Below are 16,822 nucleotides of genomic sequence, written 5' to 3'. Positions count from 1 at the left end.
TATAAAAGAGACCCAAGGGGTACCTTTTTCATGCAGAGGATGGTACGTGTATGGAACGAGCTGCCAAAGGAAGTGGTGGAGGCTGGTACAATTGCAACATTTAAAAGGCATCTGGATGGGTATATGAATAGGAAGGGTTTGGAGGGATATGGGCCAGGTGCTGGCAAATGGGACTAGATTAGGTTAGGATATCCGGTCGACATGGGCAAGTTGGGCCAAAGGGTCTGTTTCCATGCTATACATCTCTGTGACTTCATGACCCAAGGGACAAAAATGATAGTCAGATCTACAAAAAGCAAATATGAAAACAAACTGGTAAAGATTGTCAGAGTCAATATGCAAACATTTTCCCATCATGTTAGGGAAGTGAAGTTAGTTGTAAGCAATGTGGACACCATTGTTAATATTAATATTGACAAGGAGAATAAGTAACTAGTGGACATGCAGAATAATTATCTTTCATGTCCATGTATTGTAAAGGAAGAGGTTAGCCTGTTAGGCATCCCAAGAAAACTAATATTGAAACAGGGACTGCATCTCACCAAAATACTGCTATTCCTTCATCATTCTTGATTGAAACTCTGGAATATCCTTCCTACCAACTTAATTTAAAAATCAGATTGAAACATTGTGAAACCAACGTTGTAAGAGCCAAAAGGAAAGATGTGAGTGTAGATGAATTCCATGTTGAAACTTTATTGCTGGAACAGCACAGCAGGTCAGGCAGCATCCAGGGAACAGGAGATTCGACGTTTCGGGCACAGGCCCTTCTTCAGGAAATCAGATGAATTCCATGTCAAAGCTGGTACAGAAAGATAAATGAAGTGAATAAAGAAAGATTAAGACAGAAAAGGTTAAAAAGAAGAAATTGTCAATTGAAAGTATGGAGTCTTGTTCATTCAGATTATAATTGTTGGAGGTTTTAAAAATGTAATTTCTTCTTTTTAACTTTTTCTGTAAAATATCCAAGTGGTTATTTTTGGGGGTGATGTGCAGCTTCCATTCACTTTATTTGTGTTTGATTTTGGTGACTGCAAATAAAAGTTCATGTTTGAAAATGTCCAACAGCTCGCATGTAGGTGATGAACAATGGCAAGAAGCATGTCTGCAGTGGGCACTGGCGACAGAGCAGCTGTGATCTATAGTATGGGTTCAGATGGGATGCAGATAAGGACAGGTGAACATGTGGTTTGGCAGTTAAACAGGTGAGAGAATGGGGTTGCATGTTCGAGGGCATGATTGCCATGCCGGATATATATTGTCAGGAGCTTTGTGTCTGTTGTGCCATTACATTGCTGGTGAAGGGCAAGGTTGGATTTCCAACACTTGTCCAAATGAGCAGCATCCCTTCAAAATGCCACACAATCAAAGGACCAGTCTTTCACTAAATGGCAAATTGTTCTGGGAATGGCGCACAGTAAGACAGTGATGAAATCAGACGTAAGGGATGCCATACAGATGGTGTATATGGTTAATGAGAAGACTTTGCTGGGATACAGTGCAAAAACTCAGAAGACCCCTCAGCAAGAAACACTGCATAAACCCTGATGCAGCGTGCAGTGAGCTGAAAAAAATAAGATCCAGCCAGACACTTTGAAACCCATAAATTCCTGCAATTCTTGTTCCTTTTAAACAGTTTTGCAACTGCTGAATGCATACGTACTTCCACTCTTTGTGCATAACATTTTATCTTGAGGCCACAGGGGGATGTTGTGTTCCTGCTTTGAGGATGACTATGCTAATAAGTCAAGGTTCAAGATAACACTACAAGAATCATTACTGTGAGAACTCCAAGTAGCTTGACTAAGAATGTGTACATTGACTGCTCTGTTACTGCCAGTTATTAGCTTTTCTGTTAACTATTTGAGATTTTTAAGTAAATGGAGCATACTGAACCAGTATGAGAATACTAATTCTGTATTAAGGACAGCAATACAAGAATACTCCAGTGGCATCCAGCGTAATTTGCCAAATTGGATTCTAAATTGGCTTAGTGGCAGGAAGCAGAATATGATGGTCGAAAGTTTTGTGACTAGAAGCCACTGTCCACTTTCTCACCTGTTTAACTGCCAAGCTACATATTCACCTGTCCTTATCTTTTCCCATTTTAACCCACACTGTAGGTCACAGCTGGTCTGATCCAGTGCCCACTGGAGAATTGCTTCTTGCTATCGTTCAGTAAGGGAACATCACTTATAGGCAAGCAAGTGGACATTTCCAGACATTAACTTTTACTTATTGCCACGACATCAAACACAAATAAAATGAATGGAGGTTGCACATCACCCCCAAAATGGCCAATGGCTACCTTTCAGTTCATGATTATTTTTTCAGTTCATGATTATCTTTTCAGCTACAAAGGCAGACCAGATAGGCTGGTGTTGTATCCCTTAGAGTAGGTTGTGACGGGACAAGATTGAGATGTAGAAAGTCATGAAGGACTTTGATAGGGTAGCTAGGAAGCAATTTTTCCCTTGAGTAGAGGGGTCAATAACAAGACAGCACAGTTGTAAATGACAAAACCTGATCCCTACAATAGGGGAGGCTGCAGAACTAGCAACTAGTGTTGATAGAGACGCTGTGGCTTCAGACCATCAGAGTGACAATGTCTCTAGCCTTAACTCCTTGTGTTCTAAACTCAAGGTCACCATCAAGGTTCACCATGTGGGCGGCACGGTGGCTCAGTGGTTAACACGCTGCCTCACAGCACCAGGGACCCGGGTTTGATTCCAGCCTCGGGTGACTGGCTATGTGAAGTTTGCACATTCTCCCCGTGTCTGTGTGGGTTTCCTCTGGGTGTTCCAGTTTCCTCCCACAGTCCAAAGATTTGCAGGTTAGGTGAATTGGCCATGCTAAATTGCCCATAGTGTTAACCATGGTGCATTCGTCTGAGTTAAAAATAGTTTGGGGGGAATGGGTCTGGATGGATTACTCTTCGGAGAGTCGGAGTCAACTTTTGGGCCGAAAGGCCTGTTTCCACACTGTAGAGATTCTATATTAAAGAAATCATGACTGATGGCAACAATCCAACCATAACCACTAAGGACCAGTCAGAGGCTACACTGTCAAATAATTCCCTTGCACCTACCACTAATGCAGAAACATTCACCTCCTTGGGTACTACTTGTGCAATTAGGATCAGGGTCACAGCATGGTAAGCACATCACAGGCACATCCGTGCAGCCTATGGAGAATGTGACAGTCACGATTCCTGACAGAGGGCTGCTGGAGACTAAGACCATGCTGAATCCATGCAAATGACATGCCTCTGAAAATGGCTGTTAGAAATCTGACGGAACTACAACAATTGTTAATTGAAAGTGAAGAGAGGTTTATTGGCACTGATCAACACTCATCATGAAAAGGATAGTTGGACTAAAAATGAATGAGATGTAAATGTTCAGTTGCAAATTTAATTCATAGATGCAATGTAAATACAACAACATCACACCAATAAATATATCTCACTGGTGAGACAGTCAAGAAGTTGCCATTTATACACAGCTAATGACAGAGCAGCTGAACTTTGTTGTGGCCTTTAGATTTCTTTCACTGCTACCTGACTGCCACCTATATAGTTATTATCAGGAAATGAATATCTGTGTACCAGCTCTTTGGCTATTACTCATCAATCAGATAGTCTTTTCAATGCAACAGAACTGTGCATCTTGTTCAGTTTGAACACTGCATTGTGCAGATCTCTCCATACAAAGTACAAATCAGGAACATATATAAAATGTGCACAAGCACCAACTGTTTGAACAGTTTCTGAATCATTTTGACATATCCTCTCTACCACAGAGCTCTCCATTCTTGATAATGGGTTGCAGCATTCCTTTGCCTCTGATGAGCCTGGTAAGAAACCACAGAAAAGAAAGAACATTCAATTGTTTCATGACCTTGGGATACCTCAAGATATTACGCAGCCAATTAAATACATTTGAAATGTTGTCATTGTTGTAATGTAAGAAACACAACCATTAATTTGCACACAACATACACAAACAAGTTTGATAAAAATCCAGAAGGAATCAACAGCGAGGTGTTGCACCTGCCACACAGTGTGTTTTACAGTCTAGGAACAGGCCATTCGGCCCTCCAAGCCTGAGCCGGTCCAAATCTACTGTCTACATCTGTCGCCCAATTCCTAAGCATCTTTATCCCTCTGCTCTCCACATACTCATGCATCTGTCCAGATGCAACTTAAATTAATCTACCGTGCTTGCCTCTACTACCTCTGCTGGCAATGTGTTCCAGACACCCACCACTCTATGTGTAAAGTACTTGCTGCATGTATCTCCCTTAAACTTTTCACCTCTCACCTTGGAAGTGTGACCTCTCGTTATTGAATCCTTCACCCTAGGAAAAAGCTTATCTGTATCTACCCTGTCTGTACCCTTCATGATTTTGTGACTTCAGTCAGGTCCCCCCTCAATCTCCTTTTCTCTAATGTAAACAAACCAAACCTACTCAACCAGTCTTCATAGCTAGCACATTCCATACCTGGCCACATCCTCATAAACCCCCTCTGCACTCTCTCCAAAGCGTCCATGTCCTTTTGGTAATGTGGCAACCAGAACTGTCTTGTACAATTTTAACATTACCTGCCAGCTCTTATACTCAATACCCTGTCCGATGAAGGCAAACATATCATATGCCTTCTTGACCACTCTATCCACCTGTGCAGCAACCTTCAGGGTACAATGGACCGGAAATCCAAGATTTCTCTGCTCATCAACTTTTCCCAAGACTCTTCTGTTCACTGTATAATTTGCTCTAGAATTAGACTTCCCAAAATGCATCACCTCATATTTGCCTGGATTGAACTCCATCTGCCACTTCTCCACCAACTCTCCAGTCTATCTATATTCTCCTCTATTCTTTGACTGTCCCTTATGCTTTCTGCTACTCCACCAATCTTCGTGTCATTTGCAAACTTGCTGATCATACCAACAGTGCCCTTTTCCAGATCATTTATGTATATCACAAACAACAGTGGCCCCAATACTGACCCCTGTGGAACACCACTGGTCACCTTTCTCCATTTCGAGAAACTCCCTTCAACTACTACTCTCTGTCTCCTGTTGCTCAACCAGTTCTTTATCCACCTAGTTTGAACACCCTGCACATCATGTGACTTCACTTTCTCTATTAGTTTACCATGGGGAACCTTAGCAAACGCCTTACTAAAGTCCATGTATATAACATCAACAGCCCTTCCTTCATCTATCAACTTGGTCACTTCCTCAAAGAACTCCATTAAGTTGTTAAGGCACGATCCTCCCCGCACGAAACCATGTTGCCTATCGCTGATAAGCCCATTCTTTTCTAAATATAAATAGATCCTATCCCTCAGTATCTTCTCCAGCAACTTTCCCACCACTGATGTCAGGCTCACTGGTCTGTAATTACCCGGAATATCCCTTCTACCCTTCTTGTAAAGGGGGACAACATGAGCAACCCTCCAGTCCTCCGGCACCTCACCTGTTTTTAAGGATGCCACAAGGATATCAGACAGTGCCCCAGCTATTTCCTCTCTTGCCTCCCTCAGCAACCTGGGATAGATCCCATCCGGTCCTGGGGATTTGTCCACCTTAATAACCTCTAGCCTACCCAACACATCTTCCCTACTTATGTCAATGTGACCCAGATTATTCAAACTTCTATCTCTAATCTCAACATTCATCATGTCCCTCTCCTCAGTGGACACTGATTCAAAGTAATCATTGAGAATCTCACCCATTTTCTCAGGTTCGACACTCAGCCTTCCTTTATTATTCTTTAGTGGACCAATACTTTCTATAGTTACCCGCTTACTTCTTATATAAGACTAAAAGGCTTTGGGATTCTCCTTAATTCTGCTCGCTAAAGCTATTTCATGATCCCTTTTAGCCCACTTGATTCCTCACTTAAGATTCCTCCTACTCTTCTGATATTCCTCCAGGGCCCATTCTGTTCTTAGCTGACTGGACCTTATGTACGCTTCCCTTTTCCTCTTGGCTAGTCGTACGATTTCTTCTGTCATCCACGATTCACGAATTTTGCCTTTCCTATCTTTGCCTTCAACGGGATGTGCCTATCCTGCACTATCTTTAACCTAGCTTTGAATGCCTCCCACATATCAAGTGTGGGCTTCCCTTCAAATAGCTGTATCCAATCCACATTTCCCAGCTCCTTCTTAATTTTGATATCATTGGCCTTGGCCAGTTTAGTACACTTCCCTTAGGACCACACTCATCTTTGTCTATGAGTATTCTAAAACTTACAGAATCATGGTCACTGTTCCCAAAGAAATCCCCCACTGCAACTTCTACCACCTGGCTCGCTCATTCCCTAACAAAAGGTCTAATATGGTCCCTTCCCTTGTCGGACTATTGACATACTGATCTAGAAAACTCCCCTGGATGCTTCTCTACCCCATTCAAACCTCTGAAACTAAGTGTATTCCAGTCAATGTTGGGAAAATTAAAATCTCCCATCACCACTACCCTATTGCCACTATATCTTTCCATAATCTGTTTACCTATTTGTTCTTCTACCTCGCGCTCACTGTTGGGAAGCCTGTAATACAGCCCCAACAATGTAACTGCATCCTTCTTACTTCTCAGCTCCACCCATAATGCCTCATTACTCAAGCTCTCCATAGTGTCCTCCTTTAGAACAGCCATGCAACTCTACCCCCCTTTTTACTTCCCTCCCCATCCTGTCTGAAGCGTCTATATCCTGGAACATTTAGTTGCCAATCATGCCCTTTAATCAAGTCTCTGTGATTGCAATAACGTCATACTCCCAGGCACCAATTCAAGCCCTAAGTTCATCTGCCTTACCCACTATATTCCTTGCATTACAGTATATGCAGTTCATGTCACCAGTTCTTTTGCATTTATCTGCTTTCTACCTACTCTTCCCCTTATTAATGCTATCTTCATGATTCTTACAGTCTCCAGTTTCCACCTCACTGTCTACTTGTCTTCTGTTCTGGTTCCCAGTCCCCTGCCACATTAGTTTAAAACCTCCCCAACAGCAGTAGCAAAAACTCCCTCAATGACATTAGTTCCAGTCTGGTTCAGATGTAGACCGTCCATTTTATAATAGTCCCACCCTCCCCAGAACCGGTTCCAATGTCCAACAAATTTGAACCCCTCCCTCTTACACCATCCCTCAAGCCACGTGTTCATCCTGCCTATTTTTTTCATTTCTATGCTGGCTAGCACATGGCACAGGTGGTAATCCTGAGATCACTACCTTTGAGGTCCTCCTTTTTAACTTCTCTCCTAGCTCCCAGAATTCTGCTTTCAGGACTTCATCTCATTTTTTACTTATATCATTGGTGCTTATATGCACCAAGACAGCTAGCTGTTCACCGTCCCTTTCTGGAATGCTCTGCAGCCGATCAGTGACATCCCTGACCCGAGCACCTGGAGGGCAACATAGCATCCAGGAGTCCCGTTTTCTGACACAGAACCACCTATCTACTCCCCTTGCAATAGAATCCCCTATGACTATGGCCCAATGAGTCTTTTTCCCACCCTTCTGAACAGCAGTGCCCGCCACAGTGCCATGATCTTGGCAACTGCTGCTCTCCTCTGGTGAGCCATCTCCCCCAATAGTATCCAAAATGGATAACCTGCACTGCCTTCCTACTCTTTTTCTGCCTTTTGGTCACCCATTCACTGTCTCCCTCAGCAATTCTAAGCTGCAGTGTGACCAGTTCACTAAACGTGCTATCCGCGACCTCCTCAGCATAGCAGATGCTCCACAGTGAGCCCCTCCACAGCTCCAGAGCCGTTACGCAGTCAAACCAAGCTGCAGCTGGACATATTTCTTGCAAGTTTAAGAGTCAGGAATGTCAGCCACGTTCCTGAGCTCCCATATTAAGCAAGAAGCACATGCCACAGGTCTGAGGTCCCCTGCCATTGTAAGCTTAGCCTTATTACAACTAATTAAAACCAAACAATGTACTTAACTATATGAGAAAAAAGAAAAAAGAAAAACATTACTTTACCGAGTCTTTTTCTTCTGGTTAGAGGAGGGTGGTGTAGGAGGGAGATACTACATGTGTAGTATCTTGGGTTTAGCTGCTGCCCAAATATATACTAAGTCTTTACTTTCCCGGCATCCTACTGGTCTCCATGTCACCTCCGCTGTGTTTCCAGCTGCTTCCAGACAGGAAGAAGGCTGTGGGCTTCGAAGGTAAGTTTTTAAGCAGTTTCCTTACCTCCCCGGCACCCTCCTGGTCTCCACGTCACCTCCACTCTGTCTCCCGCTGCTCCCGGATAATTAATATTATACTGTTAATTATACATAATTAATAGTATAATAACAAACTAACAAGTAATGCTATAAATCTAATTAACTATTGTAGTTTTTTTATTTCAAAAATATACTTTATTCATAAAATTATTTGGTCATGCCATTCTTGTGCACACATTACATTGCTTTACATACAGACATCGACATTTATTTTTCATATATACAAGTCTGTACATTTACTATCTGGCTCTTCTGCTGAGGCGTCAGCGGAGCCCAAATGACTGCATGGGCCCCCTGTTCTTCTTAGGCAGGCAGATGTTACATGGTGGTTTTTTCCCACCACGCCTTGGCGGCAGCTGCCCCAAGCTTCAGCGCATACTTTAAATGATCTTGACCTAAATCCACGTGGCGGTGATTATCTGGTCTTCTTCTGGGGGTCTCAGGAAGTTGTCTCCTCTTCACAGTTGTTGATCTCGAGTTATTACTCCTGAGGATTGTGGCGATTCTTATACCTGGATGCTTTCGCAGCCCTTCGGGAAGGTCTTCAATTGCTACCAATGGGATCAATCAGGGCTTGATCACTCTGATCAATCAGGCCAATCAGGCATTTATGTGTTGATGGTGGGGTGGTCCTTGGGCCTCCATTCCTGAACATGTTAGGGCCATAAAGGTCAGGTAGCCTTTCCCAAATAAGGGTGTGAGGTGCCCCTTTGTTCTGGAAAACAACTCAATGTTTCTATTGTCCTGGGGATGGGCTGGGTTATATGTATATTGTGCTGTCTCTAGCTGCAGCCTTTCCGGCTCTGTGGCTTGTTTATTTCAGTGTTTTTAGCACAGATACTTTTGGCCAATGCTTAGCTCGATTTCCCAGCATGCTTTATTTATTACCTGGCTTTTCGTAATTCCACCACTTTGAGTGCTCCATCCGGCCACAGAGTAGAACTCCCTTGCTTTTTTTTTATTTATTCTCATAACATCTCTTTGCCAACCTAAGCAAGTAAACAGGGTTTCACTTAATGTCTCAGCTGAAGTTTTGTCACTTTCCAATATTGTATGACCTACTCCAGAATGTCAACCTCGATGCCATGCTCTAGTGCTGGAGCACGATTTGAATTCAAAGGTCCAGAACATATGATTACTACTTCCAGGTGCCTATATCACAGCCTACATTGAGGTCTCACTGCAGGGCAAGTGAGGCAAAAATGTATGGTGACATGCTGACCATGAGACATGACACAACAGGCAAAGGTGGCAGTGTCCAGTTTAATAGTTAGCCAGGAGTTAGAGCTGGGTTTAATATCTCTACTTTTGTCTATGGTAAAGATTACTTTCCAAAGCCTCTCCCTCACTCAGAGGTGGAAACTTTTTGGGAGGTTCCAGATGTTGCATAATTGCCCTTCAGAAGTTTCAACTTCCTGGACAATTCCTGCAGAGTCAACTGCGTCAGGACTTCCATGTGGTCCTGATGTGTAACTCCTATTTACACAATTGTCATGAATTTCTTCCTTTTAGAAGATCTGTGCCATACTCTTTTCACATGAAGACAAGGGTATTGCACACTGAGGAGTGCAGGCCTTGCATAATTTTTTTTTGGTAGTTCCTCTGCTTCAAATGCAATATTGCATGTTTTTTACTGGTCTTGTCTTCCTGTGTAGTCCAAGTACTTCATATCCATGTTCTCTGCTCCGTGTGTCCCTTTGTCAAACATTAGTGGGTGCTGTAGTCAGCATAGGCATTAACATCCTACTGAATAACCCGGAGTCAAATCATCAAGCATTTTCTGTACAGTAAGCTGTAAATAGTAACGCAAAGCAAATTATTTTAGTCAAGGGACTAATTTCTGCTCTGTTAAGATCGTTGGACCATAGAATATTACAGCGCAGCGCCTTTGACTCTCGAAATTGCCCCGACCTGTGAAACCAATCTGAAGCCCACATAAGCTATACTATTCCATTATGATCCATATGCTTATCTAGGACCACTTAAATGCCTTTAAAGTTGGAGAGTCTACTAGTGTGGAGAAAGTGAGGACTGCAGATGTTGGAGATCAGAGCTGAAAATGTGTTGCTGGAAAAGTGCAGCAGGTCAGGCAGCATCCAAAGAACAGGAGAATCGACGTTTCAGGCATAATCCTGAAAAAGGGCTTATGCCCGAAACGTCGATTCTCCTGTTCCTTGGATGCTGCCTGACCTGCTGCGCTTTTCCAGCAACACATTTCGAGTCTACTAGTGTTACAGGCAGAGCGTTCCACACCCTTACTATTCTCTGAGTAAAGAAATTACCTCTGACATCTGTCCTATATCTATCACCCCTCAATTTAAAGCTATGTCCCCTCATGCTAGCCATCACCATCTGAGGAAAAAGAGTCTCACTGTCCACCTTATCTAATCCTCTGATCATCCTGTATGTCTCTATTTACCTCTCAACCTTCTTCTCTCTCATGAAAGCAACCTCAAGTCCCTCAGCCTTTCCTCATAAGACCGTCCCTCCATTGCAGGCAACATCCTAGTAAATCTTCTCTGCACCCTTTCCAAAGCTGCCACATCCTTCCTAAAACGTGGCAACCAGAACTATACTCAATGCTCCAAGTGTAGCCGCACCAGAGTTTTGTACAGCTGCAGCATGACCTCATGACTCCAAAACTCAATCCCTCTACCAATAAAAGCTAACACACTGTATACCTTCTTAACAACCCTATCAATCTGGGTGGCAACTTTCAGGGATCTATGTACATAGACACTGAGATCTCTCTGTTCATCCACACTACCAATAATCTTACCATTAGCCCAGTACTCTGTAATCCTGTTACTCCTTCCAAAGTGAATCACCTCACACTTTTTCACATTAAACTCCATTTGCCACCTCTCAGCCCAGCTCTGCAATTTATCTATGTCCCTCTGTAACTTGCAACATCCTTACGCACTGTCCACAACTCTACCAACCTTAGTGCCATCTGCAATTTCTTCTATTCCTTCATCTAGATCATTTATAAAAATGACAAACAGCAGTGCCCCCAAAACAGATTGTTGCGGTGCACCACTAGTAACTGAACTCCAGGGTGAACATTTCCCATCAACCACCACTCTCTGTCTTCTTTCAGCTAGCCAATTTCTGATCCAAACCGCTAAATCACCCTCAATCCCATATCTCTGTATTTTCTGCAATAGCCTACCATGGGGAATCTTATCAAATGCTTTACTGAAATCCATATACACCACATCAACTGCTATATCCTCATCCACCTGTTTGGTCACCTTCTCAGAGAACTCAAAAAGGTTTGTGAGGCATGACCTACCCTTCACAAAACTATAAATCCTACCTCTCATAATCCTTTCCAACACTTTACCCACAACCAAAGTAAGACTCACTGGTCTATAATTACCAGGATTGTCTCTACTCCCCTTCTTGAATAAAGGGACAACATTTGCTATCCTCCAGTATTCTGGCACTATTCCTGCAGACAGTGATAACATAAAGATCTAAGCCAAAGGTTCTGCAATCTCTTCCCTAGCTCCCAAGAGAATCCGAGGATGAATCCAATCCAGCCCAGGGGACTTACCTTCACACTTTGCAGAATTGCTAACACCTCCTCCTTATGGCCCTCAATCCCATCTGGTCTAATAGCCTGTGTCTCAATATTCTCCTTGACAACATTGTCTTTTTCCAGTGTGAATATTGATGAAAAATATTCCTTGGACTCCATGCACAACATCCCACTACCGTCCTCGATTAGCCCTAATCTTATTCTAGTCATTCTTTTATTCCAGACATACCTATTGAAAACTTGAAGCTTTTTCTTGATCCTACCTGCCAAAGACTTCTCATGTCCCCTCCTGGCTCTTCTTGGATTAGATTCCCTACAGTGTGGAAACAGGCCCTTTGTCCCAACAAGTCCACACCGACCCTCCTAAGAATAACCCCCAGACCCATTTCTCTCTGACTAACCCTATGGGCAATTTAGCATGGCCAATTCACCTGATCTGCATATCGTTGGATTGTGGAAAGGAACCGGAGCACCCGGAGGAAACTTACGCAAACACGGGGAGAATGTGCAAACTACACACAGACAGTCGCCCAAGGCTGGAATCGAACCCGGGTCCCTGGCGCTGTGAAGCAGCAATGCTAATCACTGAGCCACCGTGCCACCCTCTCTTTAGCTCTCTCTTTAGGTCCTTCCTGCTTAACTTGTAACTCTCAAGCGCTCTAGCTGAATCTTCATGTTTCATCTTTACATAAGGCTTCTTCTTCCTTTTAACAAAAGATTCAACTTCTTTAATGGCTCCCTTGCTCGACCACCTCCTCCCTGCCTGACAGGTACATACTTATCAAGGACACGCAGTAGCTGTTCCTTGAACAAGCTCCACATTTCAATTGTGCCCATTCCCTGCAATTCCTTCCCCATACTAAACATCCTAAATCTTGCCTAATGGCATTATAATTGCTTTTCCCCCAGCTATAACCCTTTCCTAAGTAGTATATACCTATCCCTTTCCATCGTTAAAATAAACCTATCCAAATTGTGATTACTATCACCAAAGTGCTCACCTATCTCCATTTCTAACACCTCACCTGGTTCATTATCCAGTACCAAATCCAATGTGACCTTGTCTTTTGTTGGCCTACCTACATACTGTGTCAGGAAACCCTCCTGCACACATTGGACAAGAACTGACCTATCTTAAGTACTCGAACTATAAAGTTTCCAGTCAATACTTGGAAAGCTAAATTCCCTCATAACAACTACCCTGTTACTTTCGCTCCTATCCAGAATCATCCTTGCAATCCTTTCCTCTACATCTCTGGAACTTTTTGGAGGCTGTAGAAAACTCCCAACAGGGTGACCTCTCTTTTGCTGTTTCTAACCTCAGCTCAGACTACCTCCATAGACAAGACCTCATCAAACATCCTTTCTGCCACCGAAATATTGTCCTTGACTAAGTTAAAAATCACACAACACCAGGTTATAGTCCAACAGGTTTAATTGGAAGTACACTAGCTTTCGGAGCGACGCTCCTTCATCAGGTGATTGTGGAGGGCTCGATCGTAACACAGAATTTATAGCAAAAATTTGCAGTGTGATGTAACTGAAATTATACATTGAAGAATTGATTGTCTGTTAAGCCTTTCATCTGTTAGAATACAGTGATAGTTTCACTTCTTCCATGTGTAAATCACAAAACCCTTTTTTTAAAGTTGCATTCGCGGGTTAGCTGTTAACAATGGTGATAGCTAGACAATGTGTTGACATTGTGTTAACATTGTCAACACATCTTTTACCATCTTCTCTTTTCTAACTGATACATCTAAACCCCGGAACCTGCAACAATCATTCCTGTCCATGCTCTCCGAAATGGCCACAACATCGAAGTTCCACATACCAACCGATTCTGCAAGTTCATCCATCTATACTGGATGCTCTTGGCGTTGAAGTAGACACACTTTAAACCAGCTTCCTGCTTGCCGGTTCACTCTTGTGACCTCAAAACCTTATTTATGATCTTACTACTCTCAACCTCCTGTACACTGGAGCCTCAATTCCGGACCCTGTCCCCCTGCTGAATTAGTTTAAACCCTCAATCCCCCTCTGGTTCAGGTGTAGACCATCCTGTTTGTAGAGGTCCCCAGAATGAGCCCCAATTATCCAGGTATCTGAATCCCTCCCTCCTGCACCGTCCCTGTAGCCACGTGTTCAACTCCTCTCCCTCCCTGTTCCTTGCCTCACTGGCATGTGGCATGGGTAACAATCCAGAGGTAACAACTCTGTTTGTTGTAGCTCTAAGCTTCCACCCTATTTCCTTAAATTCCTGCCTTAAACATATGGATGGAAACTTACCATTTTTAAAAATTCAGCTTTAACTTACCCTACATTAAGAAACACAGTGATTTTACAATTTGTAATTACTCTGTGTTGATAATGAAGTAGCTACTGTAAAGACCTGTGTCCCCCTGAACATATCTATGGTAACTACATTGGTTGTCATCTCAGTTTTTGTTTCTGGTATGAGAAATTATGTCAGTGATTCATAAGTTTGTTCATCACAAAAAAATTGTTTTAAATTTATCTTTCACCAGATACTGTGCACTATAAAAGATCTATGCCTGAAGGCATCTTTGAATCTTGCAGAATCCTTCATAACCAGCCTGTGATATCTGTTAAATATAATTTGTTTAATCTTTTTAAAAGAATATGCAAGGCAGCTGAAGATTGAAAAAAAATGATCCAATAACAGCTCAGGACCAATGCAATCAGCTAATTTTGATTGTTATGCTGCATCAGATGGAGGAATATTTTCATGTTTTAGCTTTTCATTGGAAATATTTTACCATGATATGTTGTACAAATTGGGCATCAACAAATTGCAACAAGATTGTGTCATCCTGTGAAACTAGTTCATATTTTTACAAAATAGGAAAAACTGCCAAGTGTATTTGAAGTGTCTAGTTTAGCCATAAAATAAATCACTAGCTGTTTTATTAATGGCAACACTTACTTCTTTCAAGTTAATATTTGCTCAGGCACCAATTCATTCTCCACACATTAATTAACTCCTGCCTTATTACCACAATTTTGACTGACTATGCTGCCTTCAATGTACAATTCATAACCCGAGCAGTGGATCCATTATTTTCTTAAAGCCCTTGGGGATGTATACTGGGTATGTTTAAGCAAAAGAAAGTCTAATTCATGACAAATTGATTGGAATATTTGTACCAATCATGATCAATACCTGAAATTAAGAGCCTAAGTTCACATTTGACCTTCAGACTTACTAACCAAAGGATAATCAATATTAAACATTTTTTTAGCAGAGTAAATACAAATAATAGAGTGAAAACCAAATTTATAGAAAAGAAACTTGACTGATATCAAATAATCAAAGATTGTTAGGCACTTAAGTAATGGGCCTATTTCCTGCCTTTACATTTGAGATTCAAAAAGCAAAACTTTCATAACTAGAAGACAGCAGGAAATTAAGAATAATCCTCTATGTTACTGTTATTATATGTTTTCAGTCCTGTGGAGATTTTGATTAGAATTATTTTCCTTGGATACTACTTTTGGCATTTCAATAATGCTGTTCAGTAACTTTAATAACTTCAGTTCCTTGCGTACTTGCAGAAGCAGTCTATTGTCTACAGAGTGTGAGATAAGAAATATCTTTACAAAATGTATCATAGCCCTAAGCAATAAAAATCAGGTACCTCTAGAAACTTCAGTATTATTGTTTACATATAAGGGAAAACTCTCTTATCAAAACTATCCGTAATGATACAGGCTGTGGATTTTAAAGGTTCCTTGTGGAAAAGACAGATTGCAGAGTCGAAAGTAAATGATCTAACCGTGCTCTTATGTTTATTCTCTAATCCACTATTACTATTTACAATTGATGATTAGCTTATTAATCAGTTTAATGACAGAGCTGAAAGTTTACCAACAAGGCTAATAAACTTGATAATATGGCAGCAAATAGACGGGAAGTGAAAGAATCAAATGTACTGTTTTCATAGCTTCTTCCTGGTGTATTTTATAATCTGCTGTTTATGCCTAATTAGCTGCTTTTTTGCTTATTCCCCAGGAAGAATTACACAGGAAAGAGCATCAATGGTTGAAAACATCTCTTGAGCAATGTCACAAACAGGTAAGCACTTGCTGCTATGTAGTACAGTATCAAGTAATAATACTGCAGTATGTAGTACAGTATTGGGTAATAATACTGCAGTATGTAGTACAGTATTGGGTAATAATAAAAAGTAAAACATCTACAGTGGGCTAGTCCACATTAATAAAGCAGAAAGATAAGGTTTGATAATGTGCACGCTTCATCCGAACATCAATAACTATATTTCTTCTCTCTTGTGTGTGTGTGTTCTGTAAATTATACTTGCATGTAGTTGTATGTGACTCTTGCAGTCAGTAATAAGCCACTCCTTCATACCAGTGGATGTTGCTACATTATGCAAAATATAACCACTACATGAACTTGGGAGCCAAACCTGTACATTTGTGCCACACCAACAATTGCATGTTGTTACTGTTATTATTGAATATTGTTATTAGGTAAGTAATTATGTATTAGTTGTAAATCACATTCCATTTTGTAACTGTAGGTAATCAGGAAGATGGAAACAAGGATTAGACCCTTTGATTGAGTCTGTTCCGCTATTGGGTTAGAACATGACTAATGTGCATGCTTTTATTTGTCCACTTAAGCTCCATACCTTTAAAAACCTTACCTTACAAAGCTCAAAAATAAAACAAAGAACCACAGATGTTGGAGATCTGAAACAGGCAAAAAGCAAATGTTTATTTTCACAGATGGTGCCAGGCCTGCTGAGTTTCTCCAGCAATTTTTGTTTCTTGTTTCTAACAAAACTCTTGATCTCAGTCTCAGAAACTCTAAATACCCGAGCAACCATAAATTTTTGGAAGAGATATTCAGAATTCCACAACCCTTTGTCTGGAAAGCACTTTCTGTTGACACTCTTAAATAGTCTAGTGCTAATTTTAAAATTATGTTCCCTCATTCTTAATTACCTCACCAGAAGAAGTAATTTGTCTCTAATCAAG

At 41.5% G+C, this 16,822-nt stretch overlaps 1 protein-coding gene across 1 annotated transcript in view; it reads left to right on the top strand.

Moving 5' to 3' along the window:
• LOC122551443 overlaps nt 1-16,822 on the top strand; it is a 268,783-nt gene that overhangs the window by 67,946 nt on the left and 184,015 nt on the right. Inside the window, exon 2 of the mRNA XM_043693364.1 lies at nt 15,831-15,893. Within this exon, the coding sequence (XP_043549299.1) occupies nt 15,831-15,893 (63 nt within the window). The remainder of the gene's footprint in view (nt 1-15,830; nt 15,894-16,822) is intronic.

This window comes from Chiloscyllium plagiosum, chromosome 7 (assembly GCF_004010195.1).
Source record: "Chiloscyllium plagiosum isolate BGI_BamShark_2017 chromosome 7, ASM401019v2, whole genome shotgun sequence".
Taxonomy (NCBI): Eukaryota; Metazoa; Chordata; class Chondrichthyes; order Orectolobiformes; family Hemiscylliidae; genus Chiloscyllium; species Chiloscyllium plagiosum.
Note: the sequence above shows the minus strand (reverse complement) of the source record. Positions and strands in the feature narration are given on the sequence as shown.